The sequence below is a fragment of the Mustela erminea genome, chromosome 1, assembly GCF_009829155.1.
Source record: "Mustela erminea isolate mMusErm1 chromosome 1, mMusErm1.Pri, whole genome shotgun sequence".
In the NCBI taxonomy this organism is placed as follows: Eukaryota; Metazoa; Chordata; class Mammalia; order Carnivora; family Mustelidae; genus Mustela; species Mustela erminea.
In genome coordinates this window covers 23,437,119-23,457,666 of record NC_045614.1, presented here as the reverse complement: position 1 = coordinate 23,457,666, position 20,548 = coordinate 23,437,119, and the positions used below count along the sequence as shown (strand labels likewise).

The window sequence follows — 20,548 nt, the reverse complement described above, 5'->3', positions numbered from 1 at the left end:
TTTCATCAGAACCACCTCTACATTTCAGCCCGTCTCATGGAGTGAAATGACAAAAGGCTTTAAACCTAGAAAAAAATGTTTCCTCGTGGTGGTTGTATGTTCTCGGTCACCCGAAACCTTTTAGGAGGAAGCCTATATTATGAACACATTCATATGCACAACATAATCACTTCCAAATAAGTCAAAGCAAAGGTTTGATTCGGTTCTGAATTTAACTATACAGCAAACAAAGGTTTGGAGCAAAGCAAGTCATTTCATTTCCACAGTTAAGTTCTTAAAATCACACACACACTGCACACAAACGGACACATGCATACACACACACACACACACATATATACATAAAACACATGGGCACACGTGTGCACTCACATACACACATATACACATACATATACACACGTGTACACTCACTCAAACACATGCACACACACACATGAACACAAAGGTCCTTCTATATTACTCATAAGAATCTCTTTAAACCTAAAATAATAAAGTTGTTGATGAGGGTGTCTGAAAATAATACAATCACGGAATCTTTTCTTGAAATCTCCCTTTTTCAAGTTTAAAATAGGAAGTATATTATCTACTTAGAAGGAGAGGGGGAAAAGAAAGAGAATTTTTTTCTCAGAGATGTTTCCCTCAGGACAATGCTATGCAGTAGAAGTTGCTGGATTTCCTGCAAGAATGAGCATGCAACCTATGGAAAAATGATTGCTATCCTTCCCATGCGAAATGCCACAACCTCACAGACTTAGGTAGCTCTAGATCAGGGAGGAAAATCAAACCAGCTCTCCTCCCACACTCCAACTCCCCAGTGGCCTGAAGTAACATGAAGTCTGACAGATCACATGACTTTCCCAAGGTCACACAGCTGATTAGCAAAACTTCAGGCCCCAGGCTACCTAATGAAATACTTCAAGGAAGAAAATTATCTTTCCCCCTTTAATGACTACCAGCATGAGAAAGGCTGTTTTGTTTTCAATGTTATTTGCTTCTTTTGTCTGTTGTTTGATTTTGCTATGGACAAGTGCAATGTAATATCTAGGATTTTCCATGAGGGACTGGCAGATTCTTAAAGATTTTAACGGTATTCTAAGGGGATGACACTGTTGGAAATTCCCTTCTTAGTAGATAAAAAGATTCAGATGACTTCCAGTCACAACCATTTTGCTGCTGAACAGTCACTCTTAGAAACTGATTATGTCTCCCCCGGAACTCCTGCTTGTAATGTGAGAGGCTACCTCTAATACAGACACACTACATCTGTAGCTCTGATTATGCCAAATAGGAAGGTAGGTGGGCACCTGCCCAAAAGAGGAAACCCAAGTTGTAAGAGCATGTTTCCCTTCTAATTTTTCTCCTTTCCAATTTTAAACATGTTCTCTATAGGTATATATCTGTTAAATAAAACAACTTGATAAATATTCATTTAATATAATATTCATTAAACATAATTAATTGGTTTATAATTGGTTTATAATTAATTAGTATATTCATATATTTGTAACTACATACTGAGTGGCAGAAAAATATTTTGGGGTGAGGAAAATTAGCAAATTCATGAATTTATTACAAGTGACAACAAAAGCCAACTCTTTCAATAAAAGGCTGCCATTAATATATGAAAATGTCTTTGACTATTACAGCAATAATTGAATCACTTCTGGTCAAGCCATTTGTATTTATTCGAAGAAAGGATCAGATGTTTTCCCAATTAAAATAAACAGATGACAACTTCATAAATTACTCACAATGCACTGAGGTGCTCATCAGTCAACTGTGGATTTTAGTATAATAATATCACCATTGTGAATTTCAATTAATTCTAATAAGTACTTGTGGACGTCCACCACATGTCAGGTGCCTGCCCTCAAGGAGCTTATGTTTTGCCGATGGAGACAGAAAATAAACAAGCAAACCCTACTGGTGTGCTCAATGAACAGAAGAAAGTGAGTCAGGAGCAGAGGAGACACAAAGAGTTGGAGGCAGCTGTTAATCCACATTTTGAGCAGGCTGTGTAGTACTCTGTAGGTACATGGGGAGTTCATTTTTTGTTCTCAGAATGAGTGAAGTATGAGTGTAAGCAAATATGTAACCCAACCCTGTTTACATTTTGAAAGGTCACACTTGTTACTATAGAGAAGACGGATCTAATTTCCAACTGAGGAAGGGTCTCCCTTATGTTTATGATTCTAATAATATCAGTAAAGCTATGTGTAATCACTTTTACGAAGTCTTTGTATTTTATTAAGAGATTTTTTTTTTTTCAGGGCACCTGGCTGGCGCAGTCAGTAGAGCATGCAACTCTTCTTGATCACTGGGTTGTGGGTTCAAGCCCCATGTTGACTGTAGAGATTACTTGAAAATAAAATCTTTTTTTTTTTTTAAAGAGTTTTTGGGGATGCCTGGATGGCTCAGTCAGTAAACCACTGCCTTTGGCTCAGGTCATGATCTGAGAGTCCTGGGATCAAGTGCCACCTTAGGCTCCTTGTCCAGGGGGAAGCCTGCTTCTCTCTCTGCCTCTGCCTGCCTCTCTGCCTACTTGTGCCCTCTCTCTCTGACAAATATATAAATAAAATCTTTTTTAAGAAGAGTTTTTCATTTCATGGGTTTCTGGGTCAGAATTTACCACTTTAAAGAATTTCTTCTTGAAGAATTTGATAGACCTTTTCAATAACCCATGATAACTATCATCTTAAATTTCTTGCCTTACAAGATTTTGTCCAGTGTAAATTAGGTTCATATTACAACTTGTGGCTCCATGACCCAACATAAGTTATTGGTCTTTGAAGCCATCAGACTTGGGTATGAATTCTGACTCATCCACCCACTGCTGTAAAACCTTGGGCACAGGGTCTCTCAATCTTGTTTCTCCATGTGTCAAACAGAGATAATAACAGTATCTATTTCATAGGATCATGAAGAGGAAATAAATGAAATAATGTCTGTTAAGTGTTTAAGCCACTGCCTGCACTTAATACATTTTTTATTTTATTTTATTTTATTTTTTTATTTTTTATAAACATAAACATATAATGTATTTTTATCCCCAGGGGTACATGTCTGTGAATCGACAGGTTTACACACTTCACAGCACTCACCATAGCACATACCCTCCCCAAAATCCATAACCCCACCCCCCTCTCCCAACCCCCCTCCTCCCAGCAACCCTCAGTTTGTTTTGTGAGATTAAGAGTCACTTATGGTTTGTCTCCCTCCCAATCCTATCTTGTTTCATTTATTCTTCTCCTACCCCCTTAACCCCCCATGTTGCACCTCCACTTCCTCATATCAGGGAGATCATATGATCGTTGTCTTTCACCGATTGACTTATTTCGCTAAGCATAAAACCCTCTAGTTCCATCCACATCGTTGCACTTAATACATTTTTTATAAGGGTGCCTATTATTCTTATCATCGTTACTCTAGTCTATTCTTATTAATTAATCAACAAAGAGAAATATCCTAAAACTGTTAGTCACGAAAGAAGTTCTAATGTGAAGAATTAGGATTACCATACCAAAGACATGTTGTAGGCATTATAAACATCTACATCACAAACTAACCTGAAACTATGAAAGATGAGGATTAATTCAGCTGAGTACATATTAGGTGCTTTTTGAATAGGCTTAAGTGAGAACAGAAAATTTCTGTTGAGTTGTCTACTTTGTGGATTGCCAGCAAGTTCAAGTTTTACTCAAAAAAAAGAAAAAAAATCAATAGCAGTTGCCAAATCCCTGGACCACAAAGATACTTGGTGAAAAATCAGCAACTTAAGGACACTGCCACTGCTGCCAAACAATTTTCTAGAGAAAGATTCAAGGTTAATTTCAGGGGTCTGCCAATGACCTCTGCAGTTAGCTCTCTTCACAAAAGACATTACGGTTTCTAAAATGTACTGTGGGAACTCTGAATATTACAATTAAAGAGCCACTAAGGGTTTACCTAACATTACTGTAGATATTCCACGGTGGTCCTGGTGTCCCAAAATGCCCCTGTTAGCCAAAATGGCTGATGTCCAAAACACCACAAGCACACTGTGTATATGAAAACAATAAAACTAAATTTTAAAAGTATTTGTAAATTGGAACATTCAATAAAGTTTAAACTGGTAATGTTTCATTGTGTTTAAAATATATTATTTAAAACAAATGTGTTTTAAACAAATATTTATTTTAAATAAGTATTCCCAGCTTTGAGAAAGCCTGATTGGGAAAACCCAGAAGTTAAAAGAATCACAAAAGAACCAATAAGTTTGTTAAGAAAGAAAATGCTCTCAAAAGCAATAACTCAGACTTCTAGAACCACTATTAGCTACAAATTGAAATATACATGGTCATGATAAAAAAAAAAAATATATATATATATATATATATATATATATATATATATATTAGAAAGAAAACTAGGACAGTGAGGAAAACACATAGGCATTTTACCAAATTGCATTTCTTAATGAAATTAGATACAAGATCCAGAGTTTCTAAACACAAAAGTAGCATAGAAAAAAGGTCATTAATATGTAAATGTTGTACAGACACATAAAAAATAACTTTGAAAGGAGCAAATAATATAATTTTCCCCCTCTGATCTATAAAGTAAGATGACTGGTCAAATAAAACCAAACCAATTATTCTCGCTATTAAGTTGCATTTTTTGTCCAAATTTGTTAATATTAATCCCTTTATTGGGATTTAGAATACATGATTGTACTAATATAACTAAGCTGTAGAAATGATAACTTTTTAAGAAACAGTGTTTGCATTTTAACAAAAATGCACTTTTCTTTTTCTTTCAGCCAGAAAATGGCCCTGTTTGGTACTTTTGGAACAAAGAAGTCAATATTTATGTAATGTTAGAATGCAGAATATCAAAACACTGGAGGATATCCTGCTATATATGATGTATCATTTCTGTCTCTTCATGCCATAAGTAAGTGTTTCCTACTACCAATTAATCAAATTCAATAAACTTGGTATTTTTAGAACACCTAGCACACGGATGGAACAATATTAAAATATAATGAAATTTATAAAAATCAGTCAAAGCTATGATTATGATGCCCATCATACAAGAAAAAATTACTAGACACATGAATAAGGGAAAGAAAAGTCACTTCAAAATAAAAAAGGAGTCAACAGACACAGAAATGACCCAGGTGCTGGAATTATCAGAGAAGAAATTTTAAAATTTTGTAGCTGTGTTCAAGGACTTAAATAAAACAACCATATGACTATAATCAGTTCACAGACAAGGAATTTCAGCCAGAAATAGAAACTATAAAAAAGATTTAATGAAAATCCTCAAACTAAAAGTGCAATATATAAAATAAAACATTCACTGAATGAATTTAACAGAAGAAGAACAGGTCAGTAAACCTGGAGACTAATTAACAGGATGTAGGTTGGAAACAAACAAAACAGAGCCACAAGGACCTGTGGGACAAGGTGAAGCTGTCTAACATAGGTGTGACTTAAATTTCTAGAAGGAATTTTTAAAAGAATGGGGCAATAAAATTCTTAAGAAATCATTGTTAAATTTTTTTATTTATTCATTTATTTAATTTATTTTATTTTATTTTACTTTTTCAGTGTTCCAAGATTCATTGTTTATGCACCACACCTAGTGCTCCATGCAATACGTGCCCTCCTTAATATCCACCACTAGGCCATCCCAACCCCCTACCCCCCTCCCCTCCAAAGCCCTCTGTTTGTTACTCAGAGTCCACCATCTCTCATGGTTCATCTCCCCCTCTGATTTCCTCCAACTCCCTTCTCCTCTCCTTCTCCTTCAATAACATGTCCTCCATGTTATTCCTTATGTTCCACAAGTAAGTAAAACCATATGATTCATTTATTTTAGAGACAGAGAGCATGCATGTGAGCAGGAGATGGGTAGAGGGAGAGAGCAAACCCTCCAGTGGACTCCACCTTGAGTGTGGGACCCAACACTTAACCAACTGAGCCACCCAGGCTCCCCACTGTCAAAACATTTCCAAATATGTTAAGAATATTCAACAGTCTCAGCAACCTCCAAGTAGAATATAAAGAAAATCACATCTAGAAATACCCTTTACTTATCACACTATACAGTATACTGAAAATCAGAGATAAGGAGAAAAGCCATAAAAGTAGCAAAGAAAAATGACTTACTGTATACAGAGGAATAAAGATAAAAATGATGGCTGACATCTCATCAGAAACATTAAAGATCAGTAGAGAATGGGATTATATCTTCCAAGTGCTAAAAAAAAATCATAAGCTGTCAAGTAAAAATTCTATAACCAGCAAAATTACCCTTCAAAATTGAAGGTGAAATAAAGATATTTTTAGGTAAACAAAAGCTGAGGGAAGTTGTGGTTCCCAGACGTGCAATGTAAAAATATAATAGTAAAATAAATAAAAATGCTAAGAGAGGTTCTTCAGGCTGAAGAGAAATGGTAACAGATGGAAACTTAAATCCATAGGAAGGGATGAAAAGCGCCAGAAATGGCAAATGTGTGGGTAAATATATTGCTATCTTTTTTTCCTATTTAATTTCTTAGAAAACTGCTGATTAAACCAAACATAAAGCTGAATAAAAATAACGCTTTTGTGTTATTTATAACATGTACGGAAGTACAATATACCATAATACCACAAAGGATGGTGGTAGGTAGAATTACACTGTTGAAAAGTTTTTGTTCCACATGAAGTGGTACTTCATACACTAAATTAAGTCTAGATACACTGTACACTTAAGTTAAGGATGCTCACTGTAATCCTTAAAGCAACAACTTAAAAAATATACTTAAAAAGGCAGATTAGAACTTTCCTGGGGGCTGGGGTCACATCTCAGTTTGTGGAAGTCCCACAACCTAGAACAGTGCTTAATATATACTGAGAACATTCTAGAACAGAGCCTAACATGTACTGAGTCCTGGATAAATGTTAAATTAAGCAATACATAGACATATGTGAATAAAATTAACAGCATAGAAAATGGCGAGCATCAGAAAAGAAGCAGAAAGAAAATGTCATTAGAGTTTAGAGGTGAGAAAAATTATTATATGGAAAGAAGATAAAAGTTTTGCACTTATGGGAAATAAAGATATTATGGGTTCTCTGTGTCTGGGGTCATTTCTTCTAACTGTGGTGGCGGTGAACTCTAGACTCTCTACTCTGCCAAGGCTCACTACTGGGGGCTTTGCTCCAAGGTGCCTTGAACTCCCAGGTTCTGCTAGTTGTGCATCGTGATAATGCCCTGTCCCTCTCGGTCATGTCGTTGATCATGATTGAAATGTAATAATTATTTACTTCACTGTGGCTTTAATATCCATCACTACTGTTAGATGGTGCATATTGTGAGAAAAGACAGCATCCGCTGAGCTCACGGTCATACCCACAACAGACACTGGACACAGAGGAGGTTAAGCACAACTACGTGTTGCATGGCCGCTGCACTTGGGAAATGGATGAAATCTTAGAAACTGTCTAGATGCTACAAGTGCATCATTTCATGGAGGAGCAAAGAGACCACAGTAGCAGATCTCTGAAACACATAAATGGTCCAGGTAGATGGGATCTACTGGAACCCAGACCTCTAGACCAAGGCTCTCTGGGTTGGGTCAAGTAGAGGTTCCATCTGCCACCCCTTCTTAAACTTTCACATGACCAACAGTCAGGGTCCCGTGTCTCACAGGGGACCAACAGACAACTCATTAACACAAAGCCCAGTCCTGCATGGACCTTATGAAAAGCTGTTAACATTCTAACCAAATGAACAAAAATAATAGTGTGTGTACACAGAGAGTGTGTATGTGGCAACTGAGAAATGGCTTTCATTTTTAAATGTGCATGCACAGAGATTCTGCGGGAACATTTACATGTCAGTCTTGTGCATATATGACCTGTGGCGCCTAACTAAGAAATATCCAAATGTAATATCTTAAAATTCAGAGGACTAACGTGACTACCCCCCCATCACCACGCTGATAAAAAGGGAAAAAATGGGCATGGTCTCATAAGTTAGATCAGAAAGGGGGGGGTGTTACTTTAATAGAAAAAGTGCAAACCTCCTTCTCTTGTCATTTAATTTCTTGTAGATGTGACCCCTGTGTTTCTTGATAATGCACAAAAAGCAGATTCACTACCTCTAGGAAAAGCATCATTTCTAATTCTGGGGACGGGGTCTTCTGTGCTCTGCTTCCTCCCTCCAAGGAGCTCGATGCCTCACCGAGGCAGAGAGGACAAGGATGGATTGGGGCTTGACATAAGGACATGAAAAATTTTGTGAGGATCGTGATTTCCTCTGCTCAGAAAGAACTTCTACTAAACCCATCCTATGGCTATACCCAGAACATGCGGGTTTCCCCAGGGCAAAGCCTCACTGACCGGCCGGAAGGTGCTGTCAGGGAGAAGGACAGCTCTGCTCTCCTGCTCTCCGCTCCGCTGCCGTTTCTCAGCCTTTCTGGGAAAGACTTTCTTCTCCCCGTGAATGCTGATACAGGCTCCTACAGTGGCGGACCCTGGAGCTCCTGAGCCAGCCCCTCCCTTCACCAGGGACCCCCTGAGCAAGGACCTTCCCACTCTAACAGGTCTGGCCAGGAGACAGCAGTGGGAGGCTGCCCCCGGGAAGGTGGTGTATCACCACGTGGAGATTCCCCATCATGGTGCTGGACTCCTTCCCTCCAAACGCCCGACCCCAACATTGCAGTTAGGCCACTGCATTTGCAAGGTAGGTCTGTGACTTGGGGATGACCAGGAGGGGACGTTCAAGACACTCCATTCCCCAGTTCCTTCCCACTCACACTTTTGTTATCCCTCTGCATGTCCCCAGGCTTTTTATTTTCCTATTACTTACAAAATAACAAAGAAAAATTATTATAGAAAACTTTGCAATTGCAAAGGCTTCTGTAGGCTACACAATTCAAAACCACGTTTGTTTTTTTTGTGTGTTTTTTTTTTTTTTTTCTGCTGTGCACCAGCTCTGTGCAATTGGCACTTACTGGAGACAGCTTTCAAAGAAAATATGTTTGCGGTTCAAAGATAAGCAGGTTTTTAGTAAACTGTCAAAAGGACTTTTTTTTCATCTTCTTCACTGCCAATGGAAAAACCCAAAAAGAAGGAGTATGTAAGAGGGGGAAAGCATTCTCTCCAAGTTATGCTACACGTGTAGACCTAGTTTTCTGGAAATTCATCAATGGATAGGATAATCGGGGCCAGCATCTGCTCCCACCACTCCAGCCTTACCTCTCGTTGGGTTGAATGAGGGCAAAACACCAAAGTAATCGTACGTTATAATCAAGACACAGTTTTTTTTTTCAATTGTTATTATTATAATTATCCATCTCATATGAGCTTTACATTAAAAAAAAAACCCTATGTTAATTCAAAGCACAGAATAAAAAACGAAAGACGCCCTTTAATAAGGGCTGTTCTGTTCAGTTATAACTATAAATTGCCCAAATGGAGAGATATCAGAGGGTAAAGAACAAAACCAAGAGAAGACCCATCTTGGGACCCTCAGGCCACCTGTGGAGAGGGACAAGTCAGAGAGAAGGCTGAACTGACCCTCGTGCTAACAATAAAGTTTTCCGGCCAACAAAGAGGACCAGGCAGTTCCGGTTTCCATGGAGGGTGCTGTATGGTGGGCTGATTACGTGGGTTACCCTTCCAAGCCTGGATTCTGCTTGTGGCCCCCATATAGTATTTATTCAGAATAAGCTAATACCGTGTCAGAGGATCTTACAAAGGGGAATGCTGATATCAAGGCCGGAAGCCCATGAGAAAAACATCAACCTCTAAAGAGACCGTAAGACAACATTTAAATGAAAAATAAAATCCTGCCCATCAAGGAGGCGTAACTTTCTTCCCACAACTCTTGATGATTCTACCAATGAGAAGCAAATCCTTCATTTTCAAAGCACTGATGCAGACTCCAATCTAAATGGAAAGAGGCAGACCCATCATTTCTTTTCTATTTTGGGGATAGGGGTCTAAGACTCGAAGCTAAAAAGTTCAGGAAATTTTATAAAAGCACCATTTTGTTTTGTTTGTTTGTTTGTTTGTTTCTTACGGAAACAGACTCCCAGCTCTCTCAGAGCTAATAGCACAGGGACACCCTCTGCATTAGCTCCCTACGAGCAGATGGTAGTCTGAAATTTTTTTGATAAAAACAATCCACTGGCAGGGGTTGTCAAGAGGTCAGTGGAACCCAGATTAACAATTGATCAGCTCTAATGGACTGTTGTAGCAATAAACCCAGAGCCCGTGCGCAGACCTACTATCCCAGTGACAGCGATGGGGCCGACATCCAAGCTGTTAAGACTTGCATTTAATAGCATTGAAGCTTTGCGGCTTCAAAACCTTCATCGAAGAAGACCTGCCGTTCTTCCATGCACATTCATTTTCTCAAAGCCTTCTCTTTCACAGGTTCTCACAAAAACACACATGGTTTACTCTGATCCAAAGAAGACTTTGCCAAGGTCTGAGGTCCAGGTAGTAAATGACACTCTGTAATATTGACAGATTATCTCAACCTCTACTCTCATGCAGACCATAGCTATAGCCCCTGATATAAACTGGGCTCCCCTTCTTTGTGCCCAAGAGAACAAAACCTGCAGCTCATTTTCTCGGTCTCTCTCTCTGTTGGTCTCTGTCTGTCTCTCTCCTCTGGAGAGAGATGCTAATGCTGCATTTACGCCTATAACACCACATTTGACAAGGGAATCAGCTGCACTACACCAGAATTCCACTGAAAGCTTCAATAATAGGAAATCAGAACACTCTTGAAAGTAACACTCACTTCTTAGGGACAAAAAAGGATGGTTCTAGGTTAGCTGAGTTAAACCACAGAACATTTGTCCTCTGCTGAAGAATAAATAATCCCCTCGGGTCATTACATCATTACCTCCCTTGCCCATTCATGTTTTGTAGACAACTGATCTCAGAATAAAATTGACTAGATGAGCTCTAAACACCACCAGATTTTTCCAATAATCTTTTTCATTCTCCTATAAACTCACTGCTTCCTGTTGGACCAGTGGATGCAAATACTTGGTCCAGAAAAATCCAAGAACAAGGACAGTCTCTCCCATATAAGTATAATATAAGGAAATCAGGAAATTCAACATTAATCCATCATTATTATCTAAAGCAGAGTCCATTTTCAAATCTTAGCTTCTGGTTCTGGATCGGTCACATTTCATTGTTACACATCTCTTGCATTCTGTAGTCTAGAACAGGTCCTCAATGTTTCTTTCTCTTTCTTGACCTTGGAAGGTTTGAAGAGGAGTCCAGCCAGTTACTCTGTAGAAAATTCCTCAATCCAGATTTGTCTGATTTCTTTTTAAGATTTTATTTATTTATTTGACAGACAGAGATCACAAGTAGGCAGAGAGCCAGGCAGAGAGAGGGAGAAGGAGGCTCCCCACTGAGCAGAGAGCCCGATGCGGGACTCGATCCCCAGATCCTGAGATCATGACCTGAGCTGAAGGCTGAGGCTTAACCCACTGAGCCACCCAGGTGCCCCTTGTCTGATGTTTTATCATGATTAAATTCAGGCTACACATTCTGGGCAAGAATTCTACATCAGGATGCTGTCCTAAAGCTCAACACACATCCGGAGGCATTTGATGTCCCTTTGTCTCATCACCGGTGACACTAACTTTGATTACCTTTTCAAGTGGCATCTGCCAGGTTTCTCCCATGATAAAGTTGCTACATTCCCCTTTGTAATTAATAAGTAACTTGTGGGCAGATACTTTGAAACTATCAATGTTCTGTTCTTCAACGAATTCTTTCCTACTAGTTTTAGTATCCACTGAAGATTCTTGCCTGAATTATTACCCTAATCTTCTATCTCCACCATCTCTCCTGTATTTATTAATTGACATTCTACTGTAAGAGCTTTCCCTATTCTTTGTCATTTTTTAAAAAATAGGCTCCATGCCCAGCTTGGAACCCAATGTGGAGTTTGAATTCCAACCTTGAGACCAAGACCTGAGGTGAGAGATCGAGAGTAGGACACTTAACTGACTGAGCCACCAAGGTGCCCTGAGCTTTCCCTTCTTATTTATGTATATACTTATTTATCATCTATGTCTATTTATTTGTATCTTATTTGAGTGGACCCTTAGAACTAGAGGGATTCTTATTTTACTCAACATTATAATCTCATTTGAGTTTCTCTGAGTTGGGTTTTGGTAACTTATAACAAGAATATTCCACCAGGAGAAGGAGAAGGTTTCTCTTGGCAACACATTCAAGAGGTCCTTACAACCCTCATAGTCACAAAGTTGCTTCCTGATGCTTCCATTCAAAATCTCTGTCCCACTCTAAGAACTCCAAACTCTCTGAAGAGGAGGCACACTCAAAATAAGGCCAGCACAGGGCCCCTGGATCTTCCTACAGTCACTATGTAGACCTGGCTGGAGGCAGCAAGGTGCTTCTTCAGCTGACTCCTCTGCCCCTTCTCCTGTGCTTTTGTTCAAAGAGCTGGGCTGGCCTCCCTGCCCCTCTCCTGATGTTACCAATAGTCCCTGGCACTTCTCCACCCACCCGTACCCCCAGAGAACCTCTTGTGCTTGGCTACAGTCCTGGTTCTCTTTGCTTCGTATGTTGGTGTTTATGCCTAAAAAGGACCACCAAATGGTGGGTTTGACAGTTTCTCTTCCCTCTCCAGACCCATTCTGCATCCTTCTGCACATAGCTCAATTTCAGAAGACTGAACTACATCAACCCCACCAGTAGTTGGCTTCAGCCAATGGTGGGTACCAGCAAGATATCAGAAGGCTAGACACCATTATCAGGATATTATCCCCCTAAATTTCATCTTTCTAGTTCACCAGGATTGGCTGTGCATCTCTATCAAATACCCTTTCCAGATAGCAACTCTACCTTGGTTCTGGAAACCACTCCTTCCTCTTGATCCTCAGGCCAGGAGTGTGGTTTGCCCTGGGTTAACACCATCAGTTGTTGGTTTCTGGGTGTTTCCTCTAACCATACCTTCGTAAATACTCCTTTTATTAAACTTGCTTCAATTACCCCCATTTTGGGTGAGCATTCTTTTACCCATAAGGCAAAAAATATAGATGGGGAGGGATGAGAAGAGATTCATCCATGGAATGAAGACACCAAAGGCTATTTTTGTAACACCACCTTCTTTGTGCTTGCATATTTATGTCTGCCTTTATCATTTCCAATAAATGAAAACACAGCAAAATAAACACTACTTCCTAACTGTGACCACATGCCAGTAGAAGAGATACATTCTAGCAAAGCACAGACTTAAAGATTAAGATTCGCTCCTTCTGTTTACCTAGCAGTGAGGAAACACCACAGAACTCAAAATGAGAATACAGATAAGATTTCCTTCAAGAGGAAGAGGAACTCAAAAGAACCTCCAAGTATTATTCGATTCATTTGTTACCTTTTAAAATGTTTTCTATGCACATGGCAACATCAAAATCCTTCTCAGCCGAACACAGGTATGCCATAGTCGGATAAAAGATCTACTGCAGAAGTTTATTAAGTAGATGTTCTAACCCCATTTCAGTGAATGCTTTAATTTTTAGACACAATTAACAGTCAATTCAAGATTACATCCATCACAATTTTGCTTTCAGTCAGGGAAGCGGGATTTACACATATTCTGCTGTCTATCTTATCAATATGCCATTAGGAGTCCTGATGACTATTGTTAGTTGACTGGTTACGTCCTCCAGAACTGGGGAGGAGTTTATCCAGATCTGGTTCTAAGCTTGTGCATGAGTGGGTGTCGTTACCAAATATAATTGTCATGGTGGAAACGGTTGGGGATCACCACCCTGCCTCACCAAGAAATAGGCACATTTATTCCAACTCTGTTCCACCCTCCTGAAAGCCTCTCCCTCCCAGGTAGTGAAAGCAGGTGTTTCCAGCACACTTTATGTTTCTCGTTCGGCAGCCAACACATGAAAAATTTAACTCAACCAGCATCGGTTACCTGCAAGTCTGCGTCAAATTCATGTTTCAGGTGTGCCTCTTCTGCAGCCTCCACAAGACGCTGAAAAGAGAGAAGGCAACACGGAAGATCAGAACTGTGGCCCGGACCCCCTGCCAACAATGTGAAAAGACGGATTATTTCTCCATTGCCCCAAGATGACAGACTGAGTCACGGCACGCGCACTGTGACTTGGAGCCTTTGTGCCCACGAAACTGAGAAGAGCAACATCAGTGTCCAAATCTGGTTTTTGCTTTCATCATTCAACCAGCGTTTTTCCATGCTGGACACAAATTCCATACTTGCACACAAATTCTGCATCCAGTTTCATAGCAATTTGTAACAATTCAAAGACACTGGCCCTCGAGGCCCCATATGTGGATGCTGAAATCAACCTAGAAGAGTGTCTTCCCTAGGTACAGAAGGCTCTCGGTCAGGATTCATTAAATTAAGCCCAACACTAAGTGGGCTAACTTTCTTCCCCTTTGGTTTGGGAAACACTGCTTGTGTGAATTCCCTCAATCATTCAAAGCAGTTCTTTCTGCATCCAGTTCTAGGGTGTCATTATCAGCCGACAATTATTTGAATTTATGGCACCTCAATGCCATTTGACAATCTGCATTCCAATAAGAAAATTGCTGAAATTAAATCAATAAGCAGTACCCATAAATACACAACTCTTGTTATTCTTCTTAGCCAAATAAATTCAACCAATCCATATTCTTATGAAAGCACTTTCATAAAATTCCATTTAAAGGCCATTAGTCACCTGTCGAAATCATTTTTACTTTGATTTGAATTTGCCAACATTAAGTTGAAAACATAGGCTAGAGGATACGGAAGAAAACTCATTGAGTGAGATAATAGCTTACTGAAATTTCATTGAACTAAAAGCAAAACCTTCAGATCCAGGTAAAAATTCAGCCGTTTCTATTTTTCTCCTGGTTACTCTTGTAGCCTAGGCTATCTTTAACTTGTTTTTAATTGACATAATACAGACCTGAGTTTAATCTAAGGCCATGTTTGAAACATGATGACATGGGTACTTATCATCTCTAAATGATTACAAATCAACAGACAAATGTTCCATGAATAATTACTAAATTGGAGATGGGAATAAAGAGGTTGGAATATATGTGGGTAACATTAATACACCAATACAGACCATTAAATTTTCTCTCTCCATAGAACATACAGAGAAAGAGAGAGGCCAGCCAGGACAGTGCTGTCCACAGACAGGAATCAGGGAGAGGTAGCAAATCCGGGTTTCCCACACTTCCTTCAGGTGGTCTAGAAGAGATTTTCCCTTCTCTGGTCAATCAAAGAACAGACCCCAGGAGAACATTACAGGTTCAGAGCCAGAAGACCCAGTTCTAATTCTAGCCTAGATGCAACCCACTACATCTTAGGCAAGCCCCTTCCCCTCTCAGGCCTCAGTTTCTTCATCTGAAACCCCTGAAACAGTGACCCTAGAGTAGTGCTTCTCTGAGGGCTGTCCCCTTCCAGAAGCAGAGGTTTCATCTGTGAACATGTTGCAAATGAGTGTTCTCAAGGCCCATCCCATCTTACAGAATCAGAAGCCCTTGCAGTGGGCCCAGCAATCTGCTTTAACAAGCCCTCCAGGGAATTCAGAAGCCACTAAAGTTTGAGAACCAGTGACAAAAAACAGCAGCCCTCATCCTAGAGCTGAACTCATCCCTGCTGCTTTGATTAATGATATCCCCCAGCCCTCCAAGGCTTTTCAACTTTCATTCGTCTTTTTAAAATCTGTGTGGATTATGGACATTGGGGAGGGTATGTGCTTTGGTGAGTGCTGTGAAGTGTGTAAACCTGGTGATTCACAGACCTGTACCCCTGGGGATAAAAATATATGTTTATAAAAAAAATAAAAAATTAAAACTCAAAAAAAAAATCTGTGTATATAAGTATCTTCACTAGAAGACATTACATGCTTTCTAGAAGAGAAGCATACCATGGAGAGGATGAGCAACAGGGAAAAGGAAAAATAAGGAGACACACTCTATGTAGATTGGACCCGCTGGCTCCAAGCTTTCATTGGGTCACAGTCTTCCTAGAGTCATCCTCAACAATGGCGTCTGCAGCCACCTGGGATCACATGATCCAATCTGCAAATGGATCCAGGTGGACCTTGACAGATGAGCGACGGACAGTGGTGCAAGGAACCTACGTATTTCAGAGAGCTTATTCTCTTCATCTTTGTAACAGATTTAGAATGTTGATGTATGTGTCGTGAAATCAGTTACATACTGAGGTTTACAGAATGGTTATAAATATTATACACATCTGGACACTTACATGATCAAAAAAAGTCATGTCAGATATATTTAAAAGTCATATATATTTTAGATAGTTACCTAAACACACAGAGGTTACTGTTCCGTGGTGTCTGAGTACTCTGAGCACCCAGAGGAGAAATGGGGATGACATGTGCAAACAATTGAGAGATAAGAAGAGGATAAAAGTACAGGATGACCAAGACAGATAGTATTGGAAGAAGTGAACAGTTGGAAATGAGGGAAACAATGAAGCAGCATAACATCAAGAAATAAGAGAACAAGATGGAAATAATAGGTAGTTGAAATTATCATGAAATAGCACAGCACGAAATGTATCTCGTGTATCTAGAAAAATGCATTTCATTTGCCTTTGTGTGTATATATGTATATGCACATCATATACACCATACAAAATTCATATATAACATAACATGAAATGTATTTCAACCACTGTAATACGCATCATGGTGTTAGGAGTTAGTTAGACAGTTAGGTGGTTAGATAGTCAGGGCCAGCATCCCCGACAAGAAAATATGAGATCACCACAGCTAAGAGAAAACAGCACTGACATCCTGTTCTGCAGCTTAGACATGACCACAACTGACATTCTGCTTTGCAGTCTTTATAGAAATGACTTCTACAAAACCTCCTAAAATAAGACAATTAACTACAAAAGCATTTGTCAATATCAATGCAAGGGGCAGTTAAGACCTAAGCCCCCAGATGTCAGCCAAAAAAGACCATCAGCACGTGGACATGAACCTAATAGGTAGACAGATACATGACCAAAGCCCTGATCGGCACAACTCAGCACACCCTGATTGCTTAAGAAAGTTCTGCAAAAGAGCTGGTATAAACCCTAAGCTTAGAAACTCTGACGCAACCCACTCAGGTCTCCCTCCCCCTCCAGGATCTTTGTACTCGGCTCAATAAACCCACTCAGGGCTCCCTCCTTTGTACTCTTTTGTACTCTTGCTCAATAAACTTTGCTTTGCTGCCCACCACTCTTCATCTGGTCTACATCTTCGTTCTTCAAAGCAGTGTGACCAAGAACCTGGGCACCAAGGGGACACAAATCCTATAACAACGGGGTACAAGAAGGTAATATATTGGAAACAATTCAATACCATTGCACTAACTACTAAGATCAGCCAGAACCCTGTTTTCTGGGTGGAGCAGGGAGTACCCTGCTAGTCAGCTAGCCAGCTTTTATGTTCATTCTCAAGTTAAATTTGCCACATGCTTTTTTTTTATTTTAACTTGATTTAATTCATACGTGGGTTTTTTTGTTTCCATGAAGATATTTTCCCATCAAGCTTACTACAAAGCCTTAAGAAATAAGATTCAAAAAAAGATGGTCTGCTGGCAGCAATACGTACTAGTTATCTCATGTAAAGGAAGGAATTACTCTGGAATAGGGCTCTTTGAAAGGATTCACACTTGCTGCAATGGACCACGGGGCTATCCCAATCTGCCCTGTGATGCTACCAGAAGACAGGTCCACATTTTATGGGAAAATTCAGGGGCAAATCCCCCAAAACAAGTGCATCTCTGGTGCACAACAGTAACGACAAACAGCACATCAAGATCTGTACCCCTTTGGGAAAGAATGAAGGACAGATGCTCTTCTGAAATATTCTTAAAAAGATACACGAGTAAAAAGAAATGTTTTTTTTTTTAAAGATTTTATTTATTTATTTGACAGACAGAGATCACAAGTAGGCAGAGAAGCAGGCAGAGAGAGAGGAGGAAGCAGGCTCCCTGCTGAGCAGAGAGCCTGATGTGGGGCTTGATCCCAGGACCCTGGGTTCATGACCTAAACCGAAGGCAGAGGCTTTAACCCACTGAGCCACCCAGGTGCCCCAAAAGAAATGCGATTTAAGAAGGATATCATGTGCTATCAATTTATCTAAAACAGAGTCCTGAGGACAGAAATTCCTACTGTTGATAAAATAAAAATAAATTGAATCACCATTTAAAAGTCAAGACCACTCAACTTCCACCTCTGACGTTTGCCAGCAGAAAAGAACAGCCTCTCATCTCTCCTTCCTGAGCAAATACCCTTATCATCTAAGTCAAATTAAGTACGTTTTAAAAATAAGTTTGATTACCACTTGCAAGTAAGGAAAATCAATTAAAACTTGCTAATATTTTAGTTATTATATAAGGAACCACTGAGCCCGAGGGAAACTGTTCCTCGATTATACCTATTGGAAAGGCAGTGTGCTTTTAATAATAATAAGTTAATTTTCTTTTGTATGAATTCTCCTTTCGGATCTGCAGATGGGATTATAGAATTGTGAATGTGGTTTTTAATTAAAACTGAACACTGGAAATAAAAATGGTTTTGAAGACTAGCATTCAAAACTGAGCTCTAAGGCAAGGAAACAGCAGTGTTGTCCACAGATCCTCCCCACTCTGATGCCAGAGCTATCCGTCACTCAACAAAAATGATAACAGTGTACTAGAATACACATCCTGGCTTTGGAACAAAGCATCTATGAGCCAAAAAGTTGCAGTTCATGAGTTGATGTATGTTTCAGCGACTTTTAATATTTCCAAATAACTCTTCCCTTTTAGTGAAATAAACACAAACAAAACTATCTTTATAAATAAGAAATGCTAGAAGCCATGGACCATGGACACTATTTATAGCCATGGTGAAGGCAAAACTGCCAAGGGGAATAGTGGGATATTAAAGCATTTCATTTAAGGATCACATCTTATTTCTTGTTAAAATGACCCACGTATAATCAGCATGATGCTACAGAATGCAGTCTCCCGTCTCCTCCCCCCAAAACACTTAAATCAAGACTACAGCTAAAGACATCGTCGAGGTCAAGCTGTCTGTCATGGTTCAGGAGGGGGGAAATGGGACACCAAGTCACAGTATAAATTAGATCAGAAAAAGAAAACGATTTTGTTTGTTCTACTTTTATTTTATTTTATTTTATTTTATTTTATTTTATTTTATTTATTATTATTATTATTTCTTTATTCCTGATCATGTCGGCTTAACAGGAGAAAAGAAAGAAAGGATGGTACCGTGAGGGGATGGGTGAAAGTAACAGAAAATGTGATATGCAACAAAATAACCTACTACTAGACTCCTACTAATTCTATCAGAATGAACAAATTATGTACAAGTGAAAAAAAGTTTCTTAATAAGAAAGGGGAAAAGGCGGGGGAGGGAGCAATTATAAACGAAAATCCTTAAAGCAAAACAGAAATATAAAAACCATATGGAGCAGGAAAGAAAAACGTTATTTTTATTTCTCATGTTAAAACTAAAAAGCTTTGGCTTGTAATTGCTGTTATAATGGGATATTGGAATTTAACAAAGATTTCAAAGTACTTAATATATTTTGTGGTTTTCATTTAACGTTTTGCAACAACACATTTAATAATCAGGTCAGCATTTTTACTGCCATTTTTTTTCTGGAATGAATACATAATTCTTTCTCCCCCCCCCAAAAAAAAAAAAAAAGCGGGGGCGTTAAGCTCAACTGAGGTGATTCTAAGGAAAATCCATAACCATTAACATGGCTTTGGGTTGCACCAATGGTTCACTCGGAGCTAATGATTGAATTGTCAAAAATAGCAGAGAGATCACATGAGTCTTTTTTCAAATCTAGCAAGCACTAAAGAGTGTAGAAGAACAACCAAACAGATCAATCAAGAGTGATAATTGAGGTCACAACCATACCCGGTGTGGCACGGTTCAACTTTTTTTTTTTTTTTAAGATTTTATTTATTTATTTGACAGAGAGAGATCACAAGTAGACGGAGAGGCAGGCAGAGAGAGAGAGGGAAGCAGGCTCCCTGCCGAACAGAGAGCCCGATGCGGGACTCGATCCCAGGACCCCGAGATCATGACCTGAGCCGAAGGCAGTGGCTTAACCCACTGAGTCAGCCAGACGCCCCCGGTTCATCTTTTCCTTACACTAAATTCACCAGCCTTTGCTTAAAGGGCTGCAGTTTGATGGAGGACGAGTTACACCTTCTGCCCAGCAGTGTGTGCCTGGGGTTAATGCTGTCCTAGTACCCTATAATGTGTCAGAGTTTGAACGCAACATGTTGACCATCTACAGGAGTGAGGGCAGAGGAGACCCTGGTCGTCTCTGCATCCCAGATTTCAAACTCAATTGATCCCAGAAATAAAATGAAAAATCTCTATCCTCATTAAAATGCTGTCAGCACATAAAAAGATGTCTCTGGGAATCTGGACAAAATGAGATTGATTTGTTCCCAGGGCTAATTTCAAACACTCCTTTCTTATATGAAGG

General features: G+C 39.4%; 1 protein-coding gene across 3 annotated transcripts in view; it reads right to left on the bottom strand.

Moving 5' to 3' along the window:
- The window catches only part of CACNA2D3 (calcium voltage-gated channel auxiliary subunit alpha2delta 3), an 854,557-nt gene that overhangs the window by 593,941 nt on the left and 240,068 nt on the right, over positions 1–20,548 (bottom strand). For all 3 annotated transcript variants that reach the window (XM_032322613.1, XM_032322603.1, XM_032322620.1), the window contains exon 4: positions 13,969–14,028. In XM_032322613.1, the coding sequence (XP_032178504.1) occupies positions 13,969–14,028 (60 nt within the window). The remainder of the gene's footprint in view (positions 1–13,968; positions 14,029–20,548) is intronic.